At 38.1% G+C, this 26,062-nt stretch overlaps 2 protein-coding genes across 2 annotated transcripts in view; one reads left to right on the top strand and one right to left on the bottom strand.

Annotated features, from left to right (window-relative positions):
• LOC127365947 (low-density lipoprotein receptor-related protein 1B-like) overlaps positions 1 to 26,062 on the bottom strand; it is a 241,426-nt gene that overhangs the window by 9,417 nt on the left and 205,947 nt on the right. Inside the window, 20 exon segments of the mRNA XM_051404535.1 lie at positions 970 to 1,074; positions 1,440 to 1,614; positions 2,184 to 2,345; positions 6,755 to 6,919; positions 7,366 to 7,491; positions 9,983 to 10,156; positions 10,405 to 10,521; positions 12,575 to 12,681; positions 13,549 to 13,772; positions 14,159 to 14,400; positions 14,595 to 14,714; positions 15,931 to 16,065; positions 16,349 to 16,492; positions 18,235 to 18,357; positions 18,532 to 18,654; positions 19,091 to 19,223; positions 19,449 to 19,552; positions 20,414 to 20,546; positions 21,853 to 21,959; positions 23,065 to 23,181. Coding sequence (XP_051260495.1) covers positions 970 to 1,074; positions 1,440 to 1,614; positions 2,184 to 2,345; positions 6,755 to 6,919; positions 7,366 to 7,491; positions 9,983 to 10,156; positions 10,405 to 10,521; positions 12,575 to 12,681; positions 13,549 to 13,772; positions 14,159 to 14,400; positions 14,595 to 14,714; positions 15,931 to 16,065; positions 16,349 to 16,492; positions 18,235 to 18,357; positions 18,532 to 18,654; positions 19,091 to 19,223; positions 19,449 to 19,552; positions 20,414 to 20,546; positions 21,853 to 21,959; positions 23,065 to 23,181 — 2,836 coding nt within the window.
• stxbp5l (syntaxin binding protein 5L) overlaps positions 1 to 26,062 on the top strand; it is a 380,881-nt gene that overhangs the window by 316,481 nt on the left and 38,338 nt on the right. The window lies entirely within an intron of this gene.

The following is a 26,062-nucleotide window of genomic DNA, read 5'->3' as shown; positions in this document are numbered from 1 at the left end:
ATTACAATTGAAGCAGCTCTGCCCTGCAAGGTTTTTGCTCTGGGAAGGCATGATGAAATATACATTTACTCAGAGTATTAAGGTCAAACATTCTGATTTCTTGACACAGACGTATCCATCATCTCATATAATCTCTGTTCTTTGCAGCAAATAATAAACCACATTATCAGGATCTGTTAACCTCATCGAATAAGATGGGGTCATTTGCATAGAAATTGATTCTCTTTCCTGGAATTTGTGAGTGATGACCACAAATTTCAATTTAACTATAGTGGACAATGGGCTGTTAAAAAAATAGAGAGTTGGCTTTTGAAATGGATTTCCAATTTCCTCCTTCGAGATAACATAGCACTGCATGTGATTATAGGTGAGGCGGTATTAATCTATGGGCAACGCTTTGAGTGGTCTTTCACGATCATTTCCTCGTGTCTGCCAGTCAAGCTTTTGTCTGTTTCAGGTTTTTGCTGGTGAATTTCATGGCATGTTCTACCACTGACACATTCCTCAGCTTATTTTTTTTTTTTTGGGAGCAAACTTCTAAAACCTACTGCTGAAGAGTGTCATAGTGGCCTGACATCAGCTCTTAACTGCAAGGAAGAACAGTGTGATATGTTCAGAATGGCAAGCTTTGAAGGGGTTTTGAAACCATTTTTATCTGCCTAAAAACCTTAAGCCACAGTGAGGTATCACACAGCATAAGATGGTGTACTGGCACTCAGTCCCCTGCTGTGCCATGGCCTCCACAAAGGGACATCAAACCGTCCCTCAACTAAAGGATTTTTTTTCCAGAGGAAGACATCTATTTTGTACTGTTCTCCAAGCAGGGAAGAGGTACCCCTTGGTGATCTAGGGGCAGGCTTTCTGGGGCACAGAACCAGCAATTGAATGGTAACAGTAAGAGTGTGAATAATAGTGGAGAACATTCAGTTTTTTTTCCCACTTTCCTTCACCCATTAAGCAGTGACTTACTGACAGAAAGGCAGGTTGGTGTCGGGGTCCAGGTGACAGGTGCCTCCATTGTAGCAATATCCGTCACACAGCTGACAGCTCGGTGCTATTCTGCCATTTGTGCAACTGGAGGGTGAAGAAATAACGGATGCTAGCAACAAGCAGAAAACTATACTTTTACAAGAAGCAAAAATGACTCAGTGGTGGATTTGTCAAACAAATGCATAATGTATATAAAGAAAGCAAGTCCACCTGGCTTGTAATTCATTGACATTAATGGAACTTAATTTGCTGTAGGGTGAGTGGCCCAATACAATTTTCAGATTTAATCAAATCAATTCATTCAGCCAGCAGCCTGTGGATATAGCAACTGAGACTGGAGAATGCACTGAAGAACTATTGCTTTTCCATAAATGAAGAGAACTATAAAGCCTTAGCACTATAGCACATGGATGAGGGACAAGAAGAGTGAGCAGATACCAAGCACTCACTTGCAAACCACATCTCCTGTCTCCTCGTTAATGAGGCATGGAGCTCCATGGCATCGAAGACACTTGTCCACCTCGCACTTGTTTCCCTCAAACCTGGCAGGACATACACACTCCACGTATCCACTACTGGATAGCGTGCAGGCCTTGGAGTTCACACAGTAGTGATGACAGATGTCTGTTCCGCGTTCAGAGAGATAAAGAGAGAGCGGTTAGGGTATAATGAGAAACTGGGAACATACTTTAAGCTGGCTTGATTGGAATTGTACAGGGCTTTAATGGGAGTTAATTATCCACATCAAATGACATCTTAGCCACAGATGAAAACATATCACCCCTTGGGCAAGCAATGGTAAGAAAATACTAATGATGTGCAATTGAAATTGTTTTCTCACAAACAATTATGACAAAACAATGCAAAAGAAAATACATTATCACTTCAGCACAGAAACACCCAAAGGTTGTTTGATTGTTGTACTTTGATTTTGTTTATCTGCAAATAGAGGCAAATGTGGTGTTTGTGGAAAGAAAATACTTTCGGGGGTTGTTTTTGTTCCACACTCTGTGTGAACTTTAAATACTTAGTTCTATAGATTTTATGCAGCATAACTGAATTTAAATCACTGCTTTGTTGTGACTGTTCATGTGGCTAGACTTGAAAGGCTAATGTCAATCATATGAAGACCAAGTGCTTGATATGATCATTTGTTGTATTTGCTGCCACCAAATAATGGCCGCAGGACTCACGGTAAAGACAACGGTCCCCAGTATATTCTGCCATACAGCGACACACTGGCTGGTTCCCCTGAGTGACGTCACATGTTCCCCCATTCAAACAGTAGTTGTCACAAATCCTCCTCTCACAGAAAGGCCCTGAGAAACCAACAGGGCAGCGGCATGTAGGCTTACCTGGACAAAGAGAGACAAGGACAGATTAAGAGAGCATAAAAAGACCAAAACAATGCGTTGATCCAACTTACAAGTATTGTCTGTGTAGCCAAATCTTGATATATCATATTCCTCTATACCATAGACCACCACTGTTGTTTTTCAAAACCTATTAAATGCTTTCAACACATCAATGCACACACTGATGCACTGGGTGACAATGTTCCTTCATTACAGTTAACACGGGTTCTGTAGTATATTTTGTGTCTATTTTGCTTACCTGCTGCTGCAAGTACTTTCGAGTGCTTATGAATGAAAATAGTCCTAACGAATGCACTTTCTGTTTGAGTAATGTTTAGTAAAAGCTACACGGTCTAGCTGTTTCACATAATTCTTCTTTCAGTTCTTTTTTAAAAATTAAACTACATACCTTTGACTCTTAAAAAACAAAAACAAAAAAACAAACAAACAAAAATCCAATTGCTTTTATCTACAGGTAATGCTAGCTTAAATGTTTATGCTCATGTCTGTGCACCAGTGCACACTTAGCCATCAATCTTACATCTTACATCATAGTTAAATTTTTTATGGATATTATATTCCTACAGTCACCAAGAAGGGGCTAAATAGAAGCAGTAAAAACATCCCATACTTTAGTCACAGTAAAGGCAAAGCTCCATCCTTCCATTCATCACTTTTAGACAAATATTCATGTATGGGTCAAGGTGACCGCTGATTGGCACCTATGGAGAGAAGCTAAGGTGCCCTTTTCTCAGTTATGTCCTCCAGGTCCATCTAGGGAATCCCAAATTGTTCCCTGGCCAGACACAATATGCATATAACTCCTGTGTGTTCTGAGTCTGCCCACGGTCTTCTTCCTTGTCAGACATGTCTGGATTATCTCTAACAGGGAGGCGTTTAGAAAGCATTCTAATTAGATGTCCAAACGACCTCAAGTTGCTTCATGATAGAGTGGTGGTTCTATCTACTGTTATATATGTATGTGTATGTATGGTTGAACACAAAATGTAGTTGTTGCTGAAATGTTTTTTCTCCATCTCATTAGATTAGATGAGATGTAAGCTCATGCATAGCTTGTTCCACCAACACACATAAGTGTCTCCCACATATTTTCGCAGTTTTGGTGACCAGTTATAAGCACTATAAGAATTATACTTCCATATAATGTTTGTTCTGTACCCCTTTGCTTTGTTGGCATGGAATGAGTGTGATTCATTGTTAATAAAAGTAACACATCAGGTGGACACGTTTCCATCAAATCAGCTCTTCATATTACCCTCAAAATCAGTGCACTCCCCACCATGATTTACTCACAGTTTTCAAATGGATAGGCAGGGGCATCGAGGCAGATTTAAGGGGTGTTCAGAAAAGGCAACAATTGTCACTGCAAGCTGCTTGCATAGTAGACAACATAAGTTGCCATGGATACAGGTCTCGTCATGTAGGTCACACTACAGTACTTGGTAATTTCACACTCCACAACTCTGTGGTTGGGATAATCTGGGTTTGAAATGTCCAAGAGACAATCATTCTGCCTCCAGTCACTTGTCTGTTAACTCAATGGCTGCTGGGATGGTAAGCTTTCTAAACAGGCAGACCCCGCCAAGCTTTGTGTTTTTACTGTAAAAGTTGAACAATTCCCAGCGCCCCTGAACAACCTATTCTTTGCTTGGCAAGTGAACATGTAGTGCATAATTTGAAAGTTGAAGTAAGCTTCATGTTGTGAAAATAAGAGAGGAGAGAGGTCAGTAACCTATAATGTAGTTAGTGTTACACGCAGTATACTAGTTCATTTTTATTGTTGATGCAAAATTTTAAAGCTCACCACAGCGTTGTATTCAGTAGCATTTCATTAAAAATGCACTATTACATACATTGGGCCTTTTCATGCTGTTTGTCAATATGTAAAGGAATGAATTACATAGCTAAATCCTTGAATGTGAGGCATAGTAAGTTTAGCTTTTACTTGTGTACCTGTGTCAGTCTGTGGAGGTGGGGACTCACAAGTGTGAGATTTAGTAAATGTTATGATATGCAGCCTCAGGCCTTCTTTTTAAAATGCTCTATCAGTTACTCAACAAGTGGTAGGTTTAGAAATTGAAAGTAAAATCCCTGTATATAATTTAAAAACATGGGGGGTTGAGGAACTTTAAGAGCCATGTTATATTGATAGCACCTTGAAAATATTGTATAAAGTAGACCTGCACACAGATATTTCCCTTCTTTTTGGCAACATCACAGTTTTGTTTCACACATTTAATTAAGGCACCCACACTGGACCAAATGTGAAGCCTTTTGGAAATGTGCAGCCCACTTATCAAATCACAGACAGCAGATGGAAAGCATTAGCTGATCTTGGTTAATAATACTGACTTAAACTTTATTATTTGGAAAAGGGATCATCTATTTCTGAATCCGCATATCTTCAGACTATTTCTTTGGCAGAATGTCAGTAGACAGTATGTTTTAATAAATATATATAATTACCTTATGTGCAGAATAAATGCAAATAAATAAAGGTAAATAATAGTAAATATATGATTACTAACGCTATACACACAGGGATATGTTATACTCCCAAAGTAAATGAGGTAAGAGAAACACACACTCTAAAAAACTTGTATGTAATTTTTCAAACGGGCTGATGCCCTGCCTTAGTGTTCATATTTTTGCTTTAGCTTCATCATAAATTTGTAGATGGTTACACTCCAAAGTACATACATGCATAAAACATCACAAAAATATTTCAGGATGGGATTGTGTATTTCACCTGCACTGCACGACACAGTAAGTCATATCTTGGAGACCCACAGATCTGAATTGTAAAACATATCTCATAAAAGCATAGCTAAATGAGAACAGTTGTGAGTATAAGTGGTTTAAGTATGTGTATTGTTGCCAAAAGTTCCATTAGAGTGTAGGTAAACCAGTCAAAGGGACAGAAGAGCAGGAATTCAATGACACCTTGCATTTTAATGGATACAACTGGAAAATCTCCAGCCTCTAATTGATTGTGAGGTTGCCTTGAGTCCCTTTATATCACCAAAGTGAGGACTTGAGGAAACCTGTTGGACTATATTTGCTATATTCTCCATTTAGACCTATAGTCAATATAAACCAAAACAATTGCCAAGTATGAATGAAACAAAAGACACTCGTCCCCAGCAGATAACAAATATCCCAACATTTTCATTTTCCTCCAGGCTGTCCACCATAACCAGGAACACAATTCATCATCCAGCGTAGCATGCTGGACTAGTGAATAAATAAAGAAAATAAGACTGATTGTCACCAGTAGGAGCTCTGCCTTTTCTTACTCAGTGCTGACGCCCTACTGCAGTGATCCCACAGCATGTAACATGATGTTTCTTATGCTATCTCGATAGACAGACTCCATTTTGTTTAATGGGCAGCAGTGATTATCTTGGCTTCTTTTCATGTCGCATAGAGAGGTTTTAAAAATCTAAACAGAAAAAGATGAAAACATTAATTTAATAAAAAAAATTATCAGTTTACTTCCTGTTGGGCAGGCATGTTTCCCAAATGCCAAAGGAAAAAAAAACCCTGATTTTATTTTATGATTTAAAGGTAGAGAGTGAAATATTTAATTTTTTATTTGAATGAATAAACATTTAATCAAAGCAATCACAAATCAAAAGCCCATACTTTTATCTCACCAACTGTTTGGGGTAACTTCTATGACTCACTCGGACCAAAACATACGGCTTGGTTTCTAATTTTATTTACTGAATGTCACTCAATGAATACATTTTTAATAAATACAAACCACTTGAATAGGGCTCTGCCATTATGAAACATTTACTATGTAGGAACACAAGCCATATTTATTATATCAGAGCAATTGCTCTGGTGATTTTTTTTATATAAGAAATGGAAATAGAGATGTTGTGGATAATTGCTATAATGGGAAGATGATGTGCAGCCTTGTAAATCAATGATAGCATTTCTAATAGGGCTGTACATCCTGATTCAATTCCACCACTGACATCTTGGCATATTCAGATACATTCACTAAACTGTGGGGGAGAAGTGACTGTTGCAGACCATGAAAGCATGAAAGAAGACCTGACATAAAAAGTTTGATATTTGAGGCTTGTGGGACAGAAGCATCAATGACAAAAACTGCTCAACTGGCAGATGTAACGTGGCAAATTTTAGCTGAAGTGAGAAAGTTTAAGGGAAGACAAATGTGGTTGAATGCCATCATGCACGGGGTCAGTGTGCAGGAGGAAATGGGCAGGCGACTCTGAATTGAGGCAGTGACAGGTTTTCTCAGCATGGCTGGTCTGCCCAGAACTGAATGTAAAGGACCCTTCAGGAGGATTACAACACATGAACCACCCATTCATAAATACACTACTGGATGCTTAGATCTAAAGTAGACTTACCCAGGGGTGAGCCCATACAAGTGCCTCCATTTAGGCAGTAGTCTGTGCAGTGGTTGACCTCACAGCGCTCCCCTGAAAAGTCAGGCCAGCAGTAGCACCTCCAGTGTCCTTTCTCATTGGCTAAGCAGCGGCCTCCATTCTCGCAGGGGGGGTGGCACAGTTCACCTTCACAACATCAAAGCCTATATCACTTACTGTGCTGAAGTATGTAGCAGTCAATCACATCAAACAGTACTGTGCTGCTAATGTCAGATAGCAACAATAGTAGAGGTGTGAACCTGAATTGTCAAATAGGTGTGTTTGAACAAAAACTGCATGCCGGAGACGGCTTTGTCCAACCTCAACACACACACAATCTTCACAATGCAGTGTGTTTTGTTCCCAGCTATGAACCACTATGGATGTCTGCACAAATTTTAGTTTGGTGCTATATTTCGACGAGTTCCAAGTGTGTTGAGTGTACATCAAAATCTCTATAAAATAGTTTCTGACACCACACGACAAACAAAGCACATTTGCACAAACAAGCCACACTGCACCCATCATCATAGCTAAATCATACATTAACAAGCCATCTTAGCTGTGGCATGACAATGCAAGAGTAGGCATACCTGAGATGAGGACATCACTACAGGTCCCATTGACCAGTACCTTCCCCTCTGGACAGCTACATCTAGCACCCGTTGGGTTGAGTAGACACATGAAATCACAAGACATTCTCAGGCATGGATTTGACGCTGTGGAGAAAGTGAAAAAAAGAGCCAAGATGATAATCTGTCGGTCTGGCATGAGATGAGAAGTATCCATTTGTTAGTGAAAAGAGTGTTTGTTCTATATCAGAGTAAAGCCATTTATTTCAAGTGTTTTAATTTCTGTTTTGAAGAGTCTTATTTTCTTGAAGCCCAGAGAGACATGAGGCTAAAGCATATGAATAACTTCACATCATTCAGACTGAATAATCAACGATTGTGAAAGAAGTGCTAAGAATTTCCAGTCGTCTAATCAATTGGCTGCACTTTGAAGTGTTCGCCCCGCTACTGCCTGCAGTGGCTACACAAAATAATGTCAACATCTGAATTAATCAAAATTATAAAAACTTCCACAGTGGTGGGTTGTATTGATACTGATAATTAGCATGTGTAAGCTATGACAGAGGTCTGATAATCACTACTTTAAAATGAATTCAAAGCAGCACAAGACTTCTAACAGAGAGGCAAAATCAATGTCCAAACTCCAGGTGCATGGGACAAAAAAAAATTGGAAACTGTTTAAAAACTATACAGCTATAATAGATACTTAGGTAAAGTAACTTTTAATAAAATAATACAATTATGTCTACCTACTTTATGTTTCTGTCGAGTCATTAATGGTTACAATGTTGGTACATATGGTATATACTAAAAATAATCAGTGCTCAGACTTCTTACATAATGCATGAGGATGAAAGCCCAGAACAAATCTAAATGGTTGTTAGGGTTTTGCTGAAGATATCAGACCTTCATGTCAAAGCTTTTTGCAGGCTGTGCACATCTTGTGCCCACAGACTACACAAGACACACTACAGGGATGGCCTAATGAGTCTCTGGGGAATGGAACAGCTGCCCTTTAAGTGAAAAACTGACCAAGACTGAGGTGTCTGATGCTCTATAACCATTAACACCAGAGATGTAACAAATAACTGAAGTTGGTCTACTACATGTGGAAAGTGAGAGGAAGAGATAGATTTATTGACTGACTGTGTCTCAGGAAACAGTTGGGTGTTTTTTTATGTTGCACACCTGAAACATGTCTCACAGAGAGCTTCAGTCAAGAGAGCAAATGTTGTTTCCTTGAGTATTATTTAACAAACACGTATTATTTAAATAGATATTATGCATTTCTTATTAATTCAATACCATTTATTTTTTTAATTAAATGTTTAATGTTTTACACATACATTAACCATACTATAATGTATGTGTAAAACATATAGGTATGGGCTTAACTACAGTTCTCTTGGATGCATAGGACTAGTGGTATCTAAAATTTTCACTTTTCAAATGAGAAAAAAAGTACCCACATACAGTATAGATTCTATATTTTCATTCTGTGTTGTTTATATATAAGGGGGTCAAACACACATCCATGATCTCCGTTCAACAAGGACACAGAAACACACAAACTAGAAGCCATTCAGTCTGTGACTCGTTTACAGAACTGATCCTGTATCCGTCCCAGCAACTGGAAATGACCACCTTCAATAAACCTTCTCTACATGAACCTATAAAAATGGCTTCTATCAGGGTGTATAGTACAGAGGAGGTACAGTCAAAGACCATCTACATATAATTATGTAACGCAGATTTATTTGGCTGACACTCAAGTTTGTTACATGACAGTAAGCTATTCTTTATTTTCTTAATTAACTACTGCTGCATTCAATACACTATCTGTGATTTGGGTCACTGTTAATTCAAATTTGTGGTAAGGTTTCAGGGTTAGATGTTGAATGTTACATGTAAGCCTTCCATGCCAATTTTGATAGATCATTTTGCATAGTGTATGTACTTCATTTATAGTCTTATATTTTTCTATCATATTTTGTAATATTTTATTTTGTGATATCTTGTTGTACCTCCACTTCTGTACTCTCTTTTTGCACTACATTGCCCTATACTGCTGTGTCAATTTTGAATTTCTCCTAAGGGGGATCAATAAAGGAACATCTTATTTAATTTGCAGGAACCTTTGACCTTTATCATTATTTTGCACCAAACAAAATACATTTTCAAAAGCAGGATTGTGTTTTTAATTTAATTGTATATGACAGGATAGTTTGAAGTGATAAAATATCCAAAAGATAATAATTTTGCAGGCAAGACTATATGCTATCTTTGACATCATGTTGGGGACCGGAGGGAAAGGAATGTCTTTATAAAAAGAAACACACTTTCATCATTCAAAAAATGACAATGAACACGCACCTAAAACTAAAACAAAATAAAAGTTAACCACAAACAAAAAGTGAAACTGAAAATAAAAAGTAAAACTAAATACTTTTAGAAAATAAACAACAAAAAGCTAAACTGTTGGATCCAGATATTAATATAACTGCAAACAATAAATAAAATAGAATAAACCTGGCAATTCTGATTGTGTAATGTCTATAATTCGTCCTAAAAATAAATATGAATATTGCAATACTTATTTCTTAATTCTTAAAAGAGACTGATTGTCGATAAAACTTACCATCTTGTTGTTTGTAACGGTGGGAAATCAAAACATTAGTGGGCTTCTCCATCCCCAAATTGAGAAATTCCACCGACTGTTTGCCGTACTTGTGAATCTTGAAGACCTCATGTTTTAATCCAGTTCCATAGATGTAGTCTTCAAATATGTCAATTCTGTATGGTTGGGAAATTCCTGTAAATCCAGCAGAAAAAAAAACATTGAGTAACCCTTTCGGAGAACTTGCAGGTTTGGATAATGAAAGTTTGTATCCTGTGGAAAAAGTAGGAATGTGCAGTGTGGGAAGATTGATCTTTTAAACACACATTGTTTAAAAGCTAACCCTTCTCTACCACAAATTATATATAAAAAAAATTAGACTAAAGTGCAGCAAAAACAGTATGTGTTTGACTAAAGATGTCGTGTTTTCCAGTTGGCTTTACCGTGTCTGTCACTGATTGTCACTAGGGGGTCCGAGCCATCCAATCTCATGCTCCCTATCTGTGAGAGCTCAGGATCTGCCCAGTATAATCGTTGGTTGAAATAATCAATGGCCAGCCCTGTGGGAGGATGAAGGAAAGACATTTATTTACCTAGCAAATTTCACAGGGATCATCAAGGAACCCCTCAAGTCAGGAGACCTTGAGGTTAGAATAATTAAACGCATGTAGCAGATCAACAGGATGTGGGGACATTACTTTTGTTTCCCTCTGGCTGTTGGCATTCAACATTTGTTTTGCGTGTGTCAAAATAACACAGTAGATCTACCACCTTGTTGTGCACTGCAACTTCAATGGCAGAGTGTAGGTGTGCTTACATTACAATTTCAAACTGGTGACTCACTTTTACTTTCCCCCAAAAGTCTGACTGGATAACTGAGCACCTGGCTTGGGCGTTTAAATAGGTTTGCGTTTTTCCACAGATGATGAATTCCTCTTTCTGTAACCAAGACAGAGCATGGGTCCTTTGAATTAAAGGAGGCCAAAGCAGCTCTTCAAAACTAGATCAGCACTAAGTGTCTCCCTATAGGCAAACCACCAAATTCCAAGTAGCTGTAAGGTATTCCCTACCTATACATTTCATTGGTGTTATCCTCTATATCTCACGTCATCTCACGCATTGCAACCACAATAGAACTGGACATTACACACCCACTCAATCAATAACTCACCCCACTGCCTTCTGGGCGGAGGTACCGAACACTGGGGTGCAAGAAAGATCGCTATGGAAAAAGCCTGATCCCTGCAGCTATTGCTGCTCTAAACAAAATGGCGCGCTGCGTATGTAACCTGTCATGTATTATTTATTTGATTGTTTGTTTGTTTTTCTTTGTGGATTTGTTAATTGTGGATGGTGTGTTTCTTTGTTGAGTGTATGGTGTTGGTATGGTGCAGTGATGTGGACATGAATTTCCCCCTTGGAGGACAATAAATTGAACTGATTGATATTTTCATAGTGCAGTGGCTTTTCAATATATAATATACAGTGTATATGTAGTATGTGTGCTTTGTATGTATAGTGGCTATGAATTAGAGACCTGCATACATTGCTTCAGTTGTGTCACAGAGGTTATCAGGGTTTCATTTATTCCTGTTCTGTGCTTGTGATGGGATAACATATTTGGTGTTAATAGCAATGTCTGTTCTATTTAATTGATATGGTATGGACACAGATGTGACAGATTAATAATGTCAATACATTATGGCCCTGACACTGTACAATATAGAGGAACCAGTTTTTCAAAAGACAATTCAGCAATATTTAACTTGAAGACTGAAGTACTGATCAAACTAAAAATGGTTATTTATGAAAAAGCATTACATAGCATTACAACATAGCAAAACTAAATTAATGTTATTTTTCCCCCTTTTTTTCATGTGCTTTATATTTAAGGCAGCATTTAATATCTTTGTGTGTTACTCTTATCGCTACTTTATCATTTCCCATTGTCAAAGTTGGGAACCTTTAAGCTCAGTAATTATATGTACAAGCATGTACGATCACTTAAAGGACCAGTGTGTAGGATTTAGTGGCATCCAGCTGTGTATTTGCAGAATACAACGCCCACGCTTCGACCCCTCATTCCACAACTAGTGACAATTTATCTAGAGCCAGTTTTTGGTTTGTCCATTCTGGGCTACTGTACATGGTGGTTCAACATGACCAGCCCCCTCTGTAGATAAAAAAACGCCTCATTCGTTCTGTGAGCATGTTTGTCATGAACTTACACACAAGCATGTGATGACACAATGCATGTTTCCTGCCAATGGTTTCAAACTACTCCACTGACTGACAATTGGTGGCAGTAACACACTAAAAACCCAAAAAGCAATGCACCAGCAAAAGCAGAGTATATAGCATATAAAATCGTATGCAAAAAATTAACGTTTCAAAATTATTATTTTTTTTAAATCTTACATCTGCTGTTTTCCAAAAACTTCAAAACATCAGCATGGTTATACAGACAATGAGTTATAAGAAACATTGAATGCTAATATTACTTTGTTTGTTATCATGTAAACTCCACAGGATACCCTTAAGACATCAAAGTAAAGACAGGAACCAAATTCGCAGCAATGTAAATAATTTATGGGCTTTATAAGAAATACCTACCGGTGGGTCTCCTAAGGTGTTTTTCCAACAGCACTCTGCGTAAGGAGCCATCCATGGCTGATTCCTCAATATGAGAGTGATCACCTATTACACTCCAGTACATCATTCTGGAACAAAGAGAAACATTTTACCATCTACACCATATTTTCTACTTTACACCATCTTTACACCATTTAAATAAGCATTTGTACTATATACAGTAGCCAAATAAATGACCTCACAGCTATTGCAACACATTTGGTGTTCCTCAGTACAGATTCCTATAAATCCTTCTGTCCTTGGTGATGATGCAATATCCAATCGCCTAAATTAACTGCAACTAATGAACATTGCAGACAAATAATATTCTTACATCTTCACTTGCCAACTAATGGCGTATTATATGGTGATGGGGCTGATGAGAACATTTGGAAAGCCTGAAGATTCATTGTAAGAGTGATATATCGGCTTTGTTCTTGTTGGAAGGCACCTTTGATGGAGCTGCTCCGAGTAAAGTGATGTAATAGATAATGTAACTGATTAAGCTACTCACAGTGCAGTGCAATTAATAATGTCCTTACATTTTAATGATCATTAAGCAATGGGTAACTGATTACATTCTCCAAGTAACACTGCTTTCTTAAAGAACTGAAAATCGATACAATGACAAAAAGTGCAGATCTTAATGTTTTTGTCAATTCTTGAGCATCTCATTTAGTGTCTCATAGCTGTCTCGATGGCAAAGGGAGAACCTCCTGTAGCTGTTTCACATTCCAGCGCTTGCGCCTTTCAGCAAGTAAAAGCCTTTTATTGTGCAGCAACAGCAAAGCATGTTTGGTTGATAGGAGTTGAGGATTGTTAGTGTCCCAGAGAAAAAAAAATGAATGTGTTACAAGAATATTTGTCGTATAAGACAAATGTCCACATGGCATGTGTCTTAAGAGATTTTGGTAGGAAGACAGAATATGTGATAATTGTGTGTATGCACAACTTACCCTCTTGCTGGGTTGACAGCAATGGCGTATGGCTCTCCTGCTATGTCAGTAATCAAGCGGGTGCAATTTGGTCCCTTAAGTTGCCCCACATTTATGGAATATCGTAATTTAGTCCAGTGGGCTGTGTAATAACTGAACCAGTGCATCCTAGAATGATCAGTCCAATAAATGTTGCCTGTGATCCAGTCAGCAGAAATGTCTCTGGGTCGACGGAAGTCTGAACACTGCAACCAATAACAGCCACAAATTCAGGTGCTTTATTCAACTTCTGTGCATATATTCACTTAATGTTGAGTCTCATAAAGGATGTAGACATTACACATGTAGTATAGTGCTACTGTATGAAGAAACATTTAAGTAACTGACACACGACATGAGCAATTGACCAGTCATAGAATGTTCTAACTTAATGCTTATAACGTCTATAGTAAGAGGACATAACTAAAAAAAACTGGGGATTACATTAACACATACCAACAGATTTTCTCAGCAAAACAAGACACATGTTTTTCTATTCTTTAAACCCATATTTTCTCAACCCCTGATTGAGAAAATATGGAACATACATTAATAATTTGCTATCATTGAAAAGAAAGTTAGATATACTTACAATGTTTCTGACATTTGATTTAGTTTGACTTCTTTCTAGAGTGTCTTTGTAAAAAATTCCACCAGGGTTAAATTGGGTAGCCCAGATAAACTTTTGGTGGTGAAACAGAGCATCCATCCCGATAATGCGGGCATTGTCCTCAATGTGAGTGAGAAGTTTGTGTCCATGGCTCTGGTTAAATGGATACACAAAACTTCGGATTTCAGTATCATTAGCTATGTAGAGCACTCGATCTTCTGGTCCTGCCCGGTGAGTAATTAATATGTAAAAAAAGAAAACAAAGGAAAATTGTCTAAATTACATTTTGGGTATTAGACAACAGTTTAAGCACAGTACATACCAAAAGAGCTAAACACTGTGCTCAATAATGAGGTCACAAAATTAGCATATATGTAGAGTACACCAAAGTTTGTTTGATATTAAACTACGATCATACCTTTTGCTATGCAGTTGCCATTGATTTCCTTGTAATTTCGGTCACATGTGCACTTAAAAGATCCTTTAGTGTTTGTGCAGTAATGAGGACATGTGTCAAACTGCAGACATTCATTTAGCTCTGGAAAAAGAAGGACTGAATTACAGGTTGCTAGCAGTTAGAAAAGTATTAACATTTTCCATCATTGATGAAACACTGTATATGCATTCAGAGCTGATGGGTATTGAATGACAAATACATTCCAGCACAGAAAGTCAGGCAATGGCCAAAAGTTGCTATGGTCAGGACATGAATGCATTAGCAATAAATACAGTTTGAACCTCATTTCAATTTTCTCCATGAGAAGTGGTGCCCTCAACCCACTAGTAAAGAGGAAATTATATGCATGCAGTAAAGGACAGAGAAGCAATAATATAATAAAGAGTAGTAGGCAATAACTACCGGACACTTTTCCAATCAACTGGGAAACAAGAATGAGGTTGAAGGGTTGATTAAATAATCAAAATGTAAAGGACCTTCGTGTAGGATTTAGTGGTATCTAGATTGCAACCAACAGAATATCACTCAGCTTCCAAGCATGGAAGCAAATTTTGAAAAGAGCCAGTGTTTGGTTTGTCCATTCTGGGCTACTATAGAAACGGTGGTTCATAGATCATCCTAAATGTTACACACTGGACCTTTAAGACTAGAATGAGTGCATGCAATAGTATTCATCTAAACTTTATAAGACCAATAGAAGTAGACATAGCAAGCCAAAATGCGTTAAGGAGACCATGTGGATGTGGGTGGAAGAGGGGTACTTAATTTCATGATTTCATCCATCTTTACCTACAACACAACCATTCTTATTAACAGTAAATTATATTTTTCCTATCAAATATAGTCAACATAATACTATGGGGACTGTCAGTCTGTGTGTCCTGTTATGGGGTTCTCCACATAATGGGGAAGACTGCCAGTTTTAAACTAAGCCTGTCGTGAAACTGGAGCCCTCGGTTTGACATGTTTTGACATGACTTGACACAACTGAGATTATTTGTGTCCATTTAAACCATTTTCATTGACACAAACTGGCTTGTCTGCTCTCAGCAGATGTATTTTACATCTTAATAATAGTTCTAGAAATGAGTTTTTACTTACAATAAAACACTAAGGAATACATTTTCATATGTGACACTTGACAGTATTTGCAACAAATTCCATATCTTAACATGGCTGATCCAAGCAAAAGAAACCGTCTTAGTCGAGTAAAAAAAAATTTTGTAGTTACTGAACTACCTGCCTTACTGTTAATTCTTACAATGGGAAAATAATAATAATAATGACCATACATTACCTTCACATTGGCCTGTCTTTTGGTTCCTCTTAAAGCCAGCTTTGCACTGACAAACAGCATTAACATTTGTCTGGTTGCAAATTGCATCCTCTCCACATGGATTTGTTTTCTTTCCACATACATCTCCGCTGGAAACTACAAATAAAAACAGGACTTTGATTACACTTCTGTCCTCTGCAGCATAGACACCTGCTGTGTTTTTCTTTTGATGTACAAAAGCCAAGAGGGCATCATCGTCTTTCATAAAGTACACAACACAACTCAAACATGGGCATACATATATTACCATATAAATCAATGCATTTAAATGAGGAGATTGCTGAGCTTCCTGATAACATCATTGTGACATTTGGTACTTTTCATCTCTTCCGAAAGCTTCTCTGATCTATTTGCTCAAGTCAACTGGTGCTGCACTTACAGGCCTTGCAGTCTTGCTCGTCCGAGCCGCCATCGCCACAGTCACTGAAAAGGTCGCACTGTAGCTGAATTGGGATGCAGCGCTGGTTACTGCAGGTGAACTCTGTCTTCCCACAAGGCCGAGGTCTTCCGGCCACCACCTCTGCTTCAGTACACACAGTGGCAGTTAAGACAACAAGAACTCATAACATAATTCATGCAGGACTAAATATTCAAATGCAAATATGTTCTTTTTAGTTTCAATAGATACTGCAGTAGAAGATTGAAATGTGCACTAATGGGGACAGAGCTTATTGACAATTATTTACCTATCTTAAAACTTTCACTTTTACTTCACTGCATTTTAAATGAATTAATGTGTGGTTTTAATGTCCCAGATTACCTTGGTCACTTGCTGCAAAACAGATAATTTAGTAAACAATACTGTTTATTTCTGCATGTTTGAACTCTAATAATCAATCTATAACTGTCAGTCAATGTGTAGCTGTTTTCAAAATAAAGGATGAAACCTATCACAGAGAGCAAAAAATCCAAAAATGTTTAGTTACTTTGCAAATTTTTTTGGTCATCAATTTCCTATACAATACATTTTTCATCTTTCCTTGCAAGTTATATGGAAAAAGAATGAGCCCACACCAAGCACAACAGAAAGAAGGAAGGGAAAGAGCAAAACTAAGTGAGAGAGGTGGATGGAGGTAACGGTGGGATTAAGGTGAGATTGAATAATGGATGGAGGGAAGGAGCATACAATGGTGAGAGGTAATGGAGTGAGGTATGAGATGGATGGGTGTATCAATGGAATCAGAGAGGAAGATGAATGGAGGACAGAAGGGATGAAAGAGTGAAAGATGAGAAGAAGAAGTGATTTGTCCCTTCCTTTCCTGTCTGCTCCGTAATCATTCAAGAGGGCCGGCAGCAGTTATGCCTTTGGGCATATGAGAGAATATAAAAGGCAATTTCCGACACAAAAATCAATAAAAAGAAAGCAATGTTAAGTGCACCAAATGTTTTACAATGAAGCTTGTATATATCAAGGGTGATGATTTGCAGCACGTGAAGTGAACTACTGGTATAAAAATATATCCCTAATCTGATTGCAAAATGTGGTTTTCCATAACTACAACTGTACAAGATTGTATGACGACACACACTACACTAAGTACTAGCCCAGAGTACTTTAAGACCCCATATATGTAACATGTCATCAGAAAACTACTGGGAATGCTAACATTTAGCAACCTGGTCAGTGTTTGGTATTATATATCAAAGGAGACCACATCGGCATAAGAAGTCAAAAATGCAATGTTAAAGGCCCAACTTTTGTTGGATGAAATACTGCGCATGCTGTTTCGAACAAAGGTTCCCCATAGAGGCGTCACAAGATCTGAGATGTTGCTTTTTTCTTTTTTTTCTGCCTCCTTAGCCCTCTACAATTACTTGAATTACAATAATTCAAAAGTCCAACTCATAGACAGGCAATATGTGATTAGAAGTCTTAAATAAATACCGATTCAGTTCAGGGGTCATGCGCTAAAATGGTTAGAAGCCATTTGGTTTAGAGAACAGTTTGGAGTTCACAAGTTTTATTATGTAATTTCCTGACTTCTCAACAAAAAAGTCCTCGACCAATAGTGGTCATAGATTGCCAAGTTGTGATCCCAGCCTCAATTAATGTTTTAAGCTTTTCTATAAAAATTTAACAATATCTGCATCTCTGTGGGACAAGGTCTCCTTATGGACAAGCCTATAAGGGGAGCATGGTTATTAAATAATAGAAGTAGACTTCTGCACTAACAAACTGACCATCACTTTAATTGCATTTTCACATAAAGAATTAGCTTAGTGCAGATTTACTATCAGATCTGTATGGATGCATTCTGTGCTCACCACACTCTTCTTCATCCGAGTTGTCACCACAGTCATCTACTTTGTTGCAGATTTGGTCTGTGCGTAGACACACGTGATCATTTCTGCAACGGAATGGCCGTGTAGGAGGACAGGGAAGTTTTGCTGGAAATGAAAAGACACACAAAAAAGCTAATGTATATATCTTTTAAAAAAACTGCTTTAAAACTTGTAATATTTTTGAAATATTCCCTCTTGGTAAATAGAAAAGTAGTGGCTTATAAAATATGTATCAGTTGTCTTCAAAGGAAAGCCTTGTGAGTGACAATTTCAACCCACCACACATGTCTATGTCTTCATCAGAGTTATCTCCACAATCGTCCTTGCCGTCACACACCCACGTGTGGAGTTTGCATAACGTGTTGTTGCAAATGAATTCATCAGCCCGGCAGAAGAAAGCACCTGTAATTACACAGATAAGTTCTTAAGACTCTTAACACTCTAAATTAGTTAGAAAAGTGCATTGAAGGCTGGAGAAGATGTGACTATCAACAAAATTATAATGACAGATCATGGTGCATAATGATCCAAACAGCCCTGGGTCATTTTCCCACTCAAAAGCAGAGTCTATTTGAATATATTTCTGTCTTTATTCTCATCGCAAATTTCTCATTTTCACTCTGGGCTCTCAACTTACCTGTCGCATACAGTATATTATTCAGTTTTTCCGTCCCCTTTATGTTAAATGCTTTGACATGGTTCACATGACCTATCTGTTCAATAACAATATTTGCAATTTAAAGATCTGCGATAGCACAATGCCTCCAGGAATCTAATTCAGTCATAAAAAGCATACCACAACACATTAACATGCTCGAGAGGTCACACTCATGCCTACCCTGGCTGCAGTTTTCCTCGTCACTGTGATCCATGCAGTCCAACACATCATCGCAGCGCCACCGCCGCGGGATACAGTGAGCACGATTCAGACAAAGGAATTCATCTTCTCTGCACTCCTTCACACAGCCAATCTGTCAGCAAAAAATAAACGTAAATCATCAAAATTGTCCCTTTTAGTGATGTTGTCAGCTGCAATCAGAGGAAACCAAAACACTGAATGATTCATGATTTAACCGGGGGTGATCCATGATTGGATAAGCAGGTCATCACTGCTGAACTACTGTACAGTGTGAAACTGCACTACTTGGAAAGAAAAATCTTTTTTCAGTAGCTTTTGTAAACCATGCTGCACTGACCTCATCTGAGCCATCCAGACAGTTGTCATGTCCATCACACCGCAGGCTGGCTGACACACATCCTCCGCTGGCACACACATACTCATTTACGGAACATGAAGGGACTGCTGGAGAAGGGCAAAGTATAGCATATCAACAACCCGCCTTCTCTCAACTAGAAATCACTCAGGTGAGACCTTTGCAGTGTCTTGTTCTATAAACAAGTGGAAAATCCCACATAAAGGTAATGCTGACTGAAAATGTAGCTCTTGGAGATAAATTATCGGAAAGTATCACTACAGTAGTGTAAGTACAGTATGATGTTGATCTGCAGGTCAAAAAGCTCATATTGTGTACTTCCTGCTGCTGAACAAAGTGCTTCACAGTACACTTCTTGGCCAGCAATGAAAGCAGAACTGAGGCTATTTCTACTCCAGAGAATGATCTCATATTGTATTGTAAGTCACTTCATTTTCAAGGTACTTGGGAATATGCAGAGACAAATGAGGATGTTTTTAAATATCTCACATTATCATACTATTTTTCTTCATTCTTTTGTTGTATGTTGTACAGTATCTTAAGGACAGGATGTCATGGATTGCCATCTATTTAATCAATTACTAATGAGTTTATGTGGTATGATAATAAGACCATTGTTAAATGCAGTATGCCCTTGCAATAAGGGCTACTTTCTTTTATACCAAAACTATAATCTTGATAATGGGACATTTTTATATTTCATATGATACTTTACAATGACCTTAGAGAGGCCAAGGCTGAGTTAACAATGACAAGAAAACTTTTTTCTTTCAGAAGAATAAATTGTATGAACCCCACTCTTACAAGAAGGAAATATATATATAATAATCCAGAGTACACAAGGGCTAGAAACAGGCAATGTTCTATGCACCAACTGGTGATCAAAAGTACAATTCAGGAGTACATTCTACGATTCTTTAACAAACTAGAGGACTTTTGTTCTGCACCTGTTCCCTGGCAGTTTCTCTCATCTTCCCCCATCTTGCAGTCTTCTTGGCCATCACACAGCCACTTCAGCGAGATGCAGAGGTTGTTGTGACACCGAAACTGATCATCTGCACAGCGTTCCTCACAGCCTTTCTGTAAACAAATACAGTAAAAGCATAAGATCATATACTGTGCATGTTAACTGTCAAAGGAAAATACTTTAAATCAGTGACACATCCAGGCTGGACTCTGAAACCCAGTGTCTCCACCACTATGAATTATAACAATCTACCCAATGATGGCCACTATGAATAACTGAATAACTAAATGTGATGATCACTGTGTATTATTAATGCTGATTGAAAGACAACTTTTTTTTCTGAAACTATTTGCCTGCTCTGACCCAGAAAGCTGGCACTGGGGAGACACATAATAAAGGGTTAATTAGGGTTGCACTGCTTTGCATGGAGAGGGATTATATATAAAATTGCTGTGCAAATGTTGAACAGAGCAATAAATTAACAAGAATAATGAATCATAATAACACGCCTTTGTCCTTGAATTATGCATTGCATTGCGTCATTACCACTGATGGGGCATTCTTTGTATGAATCCTGCAAAAATCTCTTTACACCATGCAGTGCTACATAAAGGCACATTTAAGTTAATTTCTTCACATTATACAAAAGTCTAAAATTACAATGGCAATTTGAAGCTTTATAAATTAAGATATTCAAGCATATCTATGAACCAAACAAGCAGTCTTTGTTTTGCTGAAAGGCGTGGGGAATTAGGATTTTCGGAAGCAAATAAACATGGAGGTATTTAACTCATCACAGTGTTATTTCCTGTCCAGCATTGTTTTGGAAGGTAGCGACCATGACGAGGAGATTTGGATCGACACAATGAATTATGCCTAGAATGGGATTATTTTCTTGTGGCAATATACCCGTCCAATTTAATATCCTTCTCCAATTGGGATATTTAATGTGTTCTTGGGCTGCAAGCTCAGATACTAACAAACATTTCAATTACAGTCTAAATGTATGTGTAAGTGTAATTTAGCCCATGTGCAGTGTAATCTGCAGCTGTTAAACACATCTTTCTATCGTCTTTACAATATTACTTTTTTTGTGTAAACCAACTTATAATTTTAAAAACAACCAGTATTGACTCACTAATGATATAATAGATTGGTTAACACATGAATATACAAAAAAAGGACTGGACACAATTTCTACTCACATTGACAAATCCAATATGCCAGAAAAGGCACAAAGTACGGTGTTGGTGTTTGCTTTAAAAGGGTTCCTCTTTTGGAGCTATTTTGAAGTGGGCATTATTTTATTCTTACTCAAGTGTCTTGCTAACAATATCTGTGCCTCATTAGCAACGCTAATGTGGGTTTACCTTCCTCTTTTATTTCTAAGAAAGTGGTACACATATGTTAAACACTGGCCTCATCTGAATTATCCAGGCAGTCATAGTCTCCGTCACATCGGAATCTGGAGGAGATGCAGTCTCCATTAGCACAGCCAAAGTCCTTGTGGTTACAGGTGACTGGCTCTAAGTTGAGAAAAAGACAAAAGATACAAAATCATGCCAAACTGATTCTTTTTCCAGCATTGCACAAAACAAACATACATCCCCTGATGAAGTTATGGGCCAAATGTTCTGTGTTTGGAATCACATTATAATGCCTTGGCAAAACTAGCATTTCAGCTAATTAGGGTTATTTTGTTTTATAAGTGGAGAAACTGGCGAAGCTGATCAAGATGTAAATACATTCATTGTTGCTCTCACAATGGAGGGGGCAAGATACTCTCTGAAGCCAAAAATCTTGTATCTGCCATTTAGTGCAAGTCTGTCCCTGAGGACAATATTAGGGTGCAGCTAAACAGCTGCATCAGATCTACTGTCTGGGCCCTCCCCTCGTTATCATGGACTGTTAGCTAACGCAGGGTGTGTGTTATGAGTTGTGCTGCAACAGAGACTCCCAGCAGGCATTGCACCAAAATCTGATTTGCAGCCTCTCCACTGTCTGCTGGTCCACCTGCTTAATTCTTTGCCATCCAACACTTGACTGGCTTTTATTTGCATTTTAAGTGACATTAATAGGTATGGGAAATAAGCATCTAATAAATCACGCAAATGATGCATACGCAGCAAAAACACACAGAAGGCATGCACATACTCATATGATGTACAGGCCAAAAGTTCCACTCACACACACACACACACATGCAAGGACTTGAATGCACAAAAGATATGACATTTAACAAGGTGGGTTATCAGTGTCATTCCATGAGTAAATAAAAGTTTTATTCTAAAAGTGATGGTGAATATCTAAACAAAAGGGAATATGAGCTTGGTAAATTACAAAGAAGAGATGATATCAAGAGCTCAGGAGTCTCAGAGACACAGCACAGATAAAGAGTATGCTTTAAAGAGAGTTGAGCCTGGCTGACTCGATAGTAGGAAACATTACCCAGGGTGTGCAGATACAAGACTCTGTGTGTGTCTGTGAGAGAAGGAGGTGGTAGGGGGGTTATGGTGGTGGGAGGGGTACTCAGGTGTCCAATCCTTCACTGCCTAAGTGTGTGTAGAACGTCAACAGTGTATATAAACGAACAAACTCTGCTGTCAGAAAGTGAAGGAGTCATATACTCACTGCAGTTCTCCTCGTCTGAGTTGTCTCCACAGTCATTCTGGCTGTCACACCTCCAGTGGTCTGGGATGCAGTTGTTATTCTCACAGCGGAATTCATGAGGTCCGCAGGTCTTTTCATCTTTTTCATCAGGAGCAAACAAACACGAAGATGAAAATGGCTTCAAAGAGCATGAATATTAATGGTGTGCTAGCTATCATATTTTCTACGTGTAATCATCGTTTCCTCAGGGTTTCCCTGAGCAACTCTGACACTAAGTTCAAAACACAGTATGCACTCCAGAGGCTAACACACCGTAAGATGAAATACCTGACTGTGCTCCCAATCATTCTCAACAGAATTTGTGACAGGAAGTTGGCAAGATTGAACTTTCTTCAAGAAAACATCCAAGAGAATTTCAGAACACAACAAATGCTGCAGGATTTGATTTTAGCTTTGTTATATATGGAACTCGAACTGTATTTCTGTGTCCCGTCAGTGCTAACAAGTACCAGGGATAGTCATATCTGAACTATAGAACATATAACTGATGTACTGATATTTTAAAATGTCATCTTGCAGTGACAGCAGCTTAGTTACTGGTCCACATATAAGCTCACCTCTTCTGTGTTGTTAATATTATTCATTTGATTATAGTGTTATTTAAAGGACCATATGATTTAGTGTCATCTAAGGGTGAAGTTGCAGATTGCAACTAAATGAACACCGCTCATGTCTGCATTTGGGAATGAAAAAGGGCTGTGAAGTGTGTAGGAGAAACTACGGTAACCACCAATGCCCAATGTACAGCCAGTGTAGAAATGGCGGTACAACATTGAAGACTCCATGGAAGGTGACCTGCAGTGTCTGTAAATAAAAACGGCTCATTCTAAGGTAACAAAAAAACAATATATATAAAAAAATATTCCATTACATTATATACCAACATTAATCATCTTGTACACAAGATCTGAAAATAGTTAACAGCTTTAAGAGTTATGTCAAAACTAAGCTAATGCTTCTTCCTCAAAATGTCAAGCCTGTTGATCAGATTCAGAGATGTGAACAATTGAGATTCAGAGGTCTGGATCCTTACTATAAAATGTCACCCACAATATGCAATAAATGGCATTTGAGAGTCTTATTTTCCCACTCTGTTTATTTACAGTATTTGCTCTTTGAACTGACTGCTTGGAAGTGTGTGTGTATGTGTGTGTGAGTGTGCACACAACAGTGGCTGGCAGTTGTTGTGGGAGGACCTGCATTTCCGTCCTAAATCAGGTATTCCAGCGTTAAACATTAATGGCAAGATTTAGAATCCAAAGTATCTGCATTTGTTTCAAAAGGAACAGATGCTTTGATATTTGCTCTAGCAATACTTCCTCAGAATGGGTTTTCAAAGTCAAACTGAGAGCTTCCTTTTAAAAAGTCATTCCAGTGCAGACATCGTCAGGGATAATGGCCAAGGTAATGCTGTTATCAGTTAGGGAAGAGATGCGTCAAAAGAGGAGGGTGGCAGATTATGCCTGGATCTCTTTCCAACATGACAGCAGGAGGAGAGAATCAGGAGGGAAAGCTGAGTGCAGCCGCGGAGGACACGAGGCAGCAATTCATTAGGAAGCAGCTCAGTCACTTACAGCATATAAAAGATGTGACACAGGAAAAAAAGCAATATTTCCCTGCCAAGTCAGAGCTCATTACGGTGCTAACAAGCAAAACTTCCTTTAACAGTCTGAGGTAATTCAAAGTGAAAATAAAATAGCTATAAAGCAGCATTAGCTCGTTTGTGCGCTCTGGGGTGGTGGGAAGTTTTTAGGTGATGAAGACATTGACGAATACTGCAGATAATACAGTTTGAGGGGCCCAAGTAAAACAACAGTAAACCTGGATAAACATTTACTCAGTATTACATCAGAGTCTTCTTAAGTTAATTGACATTAAAAAGGAGCAAGATATCCACATGAAACCAAGGTAAAATTACAAAGGGATCTATTGAGAAGAGGTGTAAGGCCTCAAACATCAAAGCATGAATATTGTTTTAATAATAATCAAATTGCAATGTTGTGCAAGTTCCCCCAAATGCACACAAACAGAGATCATAAGTTAATAGTACAGTTGATCTGTACTATCAAGCTGCATCCCTGTACAAACTAAATCTCTGAATAAATGTTTTATATTGTGTTAGGTTGCGTTATATATGTTATATACGGTAGATCACTCTCACTAATAATCTATCAAAATGACGAACAGCCTTCGGATTTTTCCGTCATTGTTAAAAAAATTGGCGGTGATGGAGTAGAATACAAACTATCATTTAAAACCTCAATAGCAAATTAAAAGCTTGATGGAAAGAGTAAAATCGTGATATCCAGTCCTCTACTGAATTAGTCCTAGATTGGTGCTTTGGTTTTAGTCATTTCAACATTTGTATTATTATTTTATTTGATTAAGTTTTAGAGAAAAAAGGGTTGAGATAAATAAGAGAGACACAATACATGCACAACATGGCCACACATATAAGCTAACCGCTTGCATCATCTTTCATGATTGAAGATACATTTGATCTCTGAAAACATCAGAGGGAATAGTGGTTTCATCTTGCTTATTTAATTTGAAACAGGACAGTGAAATTGGTCAAACGGCCTATCTCTATGTGGTGAAATCTTACAGAGCTTTGCATGATTGTGGAGTTGACTTTATTGAAATATTCTGTACGTTTCATTAGAAACAATGTCATCGCTGTGGGTAGTGCTAAAACATTCGTAATCCTATTGAGGAGGAAAAAGTTGCCAAGGTTGTTTACCTGCCCTAGCAATAATGGCTTTGACCGAAACCAAAACTTGTGAGAAGAAACTTGATCATATGTGTGTGTTTGTGTATGTGAAGTCAATAAACACTGACAGCTGCTAAAAACGTGAGGCAAACTGATCATAATGCTGAGCTCTTATTGTCGAAAGGGACAGCTGTCCTTCATGGTATTCTCTCTCAGCACAATCAGATAGGCGGTGAGAACAAGTAGAAG

Source organism: Dicentrarchus labrax, unplaced genomic scaffold, assembly GCF_905237075.1.
Source record: "Dicentrarchus labrax unplaced genomic scaffold, dlabrax2021, whole genome shotgun sequence".
NCBI classification, from domain to species: Eukaryota; Metazoa; Chordata; class Actinopteri; family Moronidae; genus Dicentrarchus; species Dicentrarchus labrax.
Note: the sequence above shows the minus strand (reverse complement) of the source record. Positions and strands in the feature narration are given on the sequence as shown.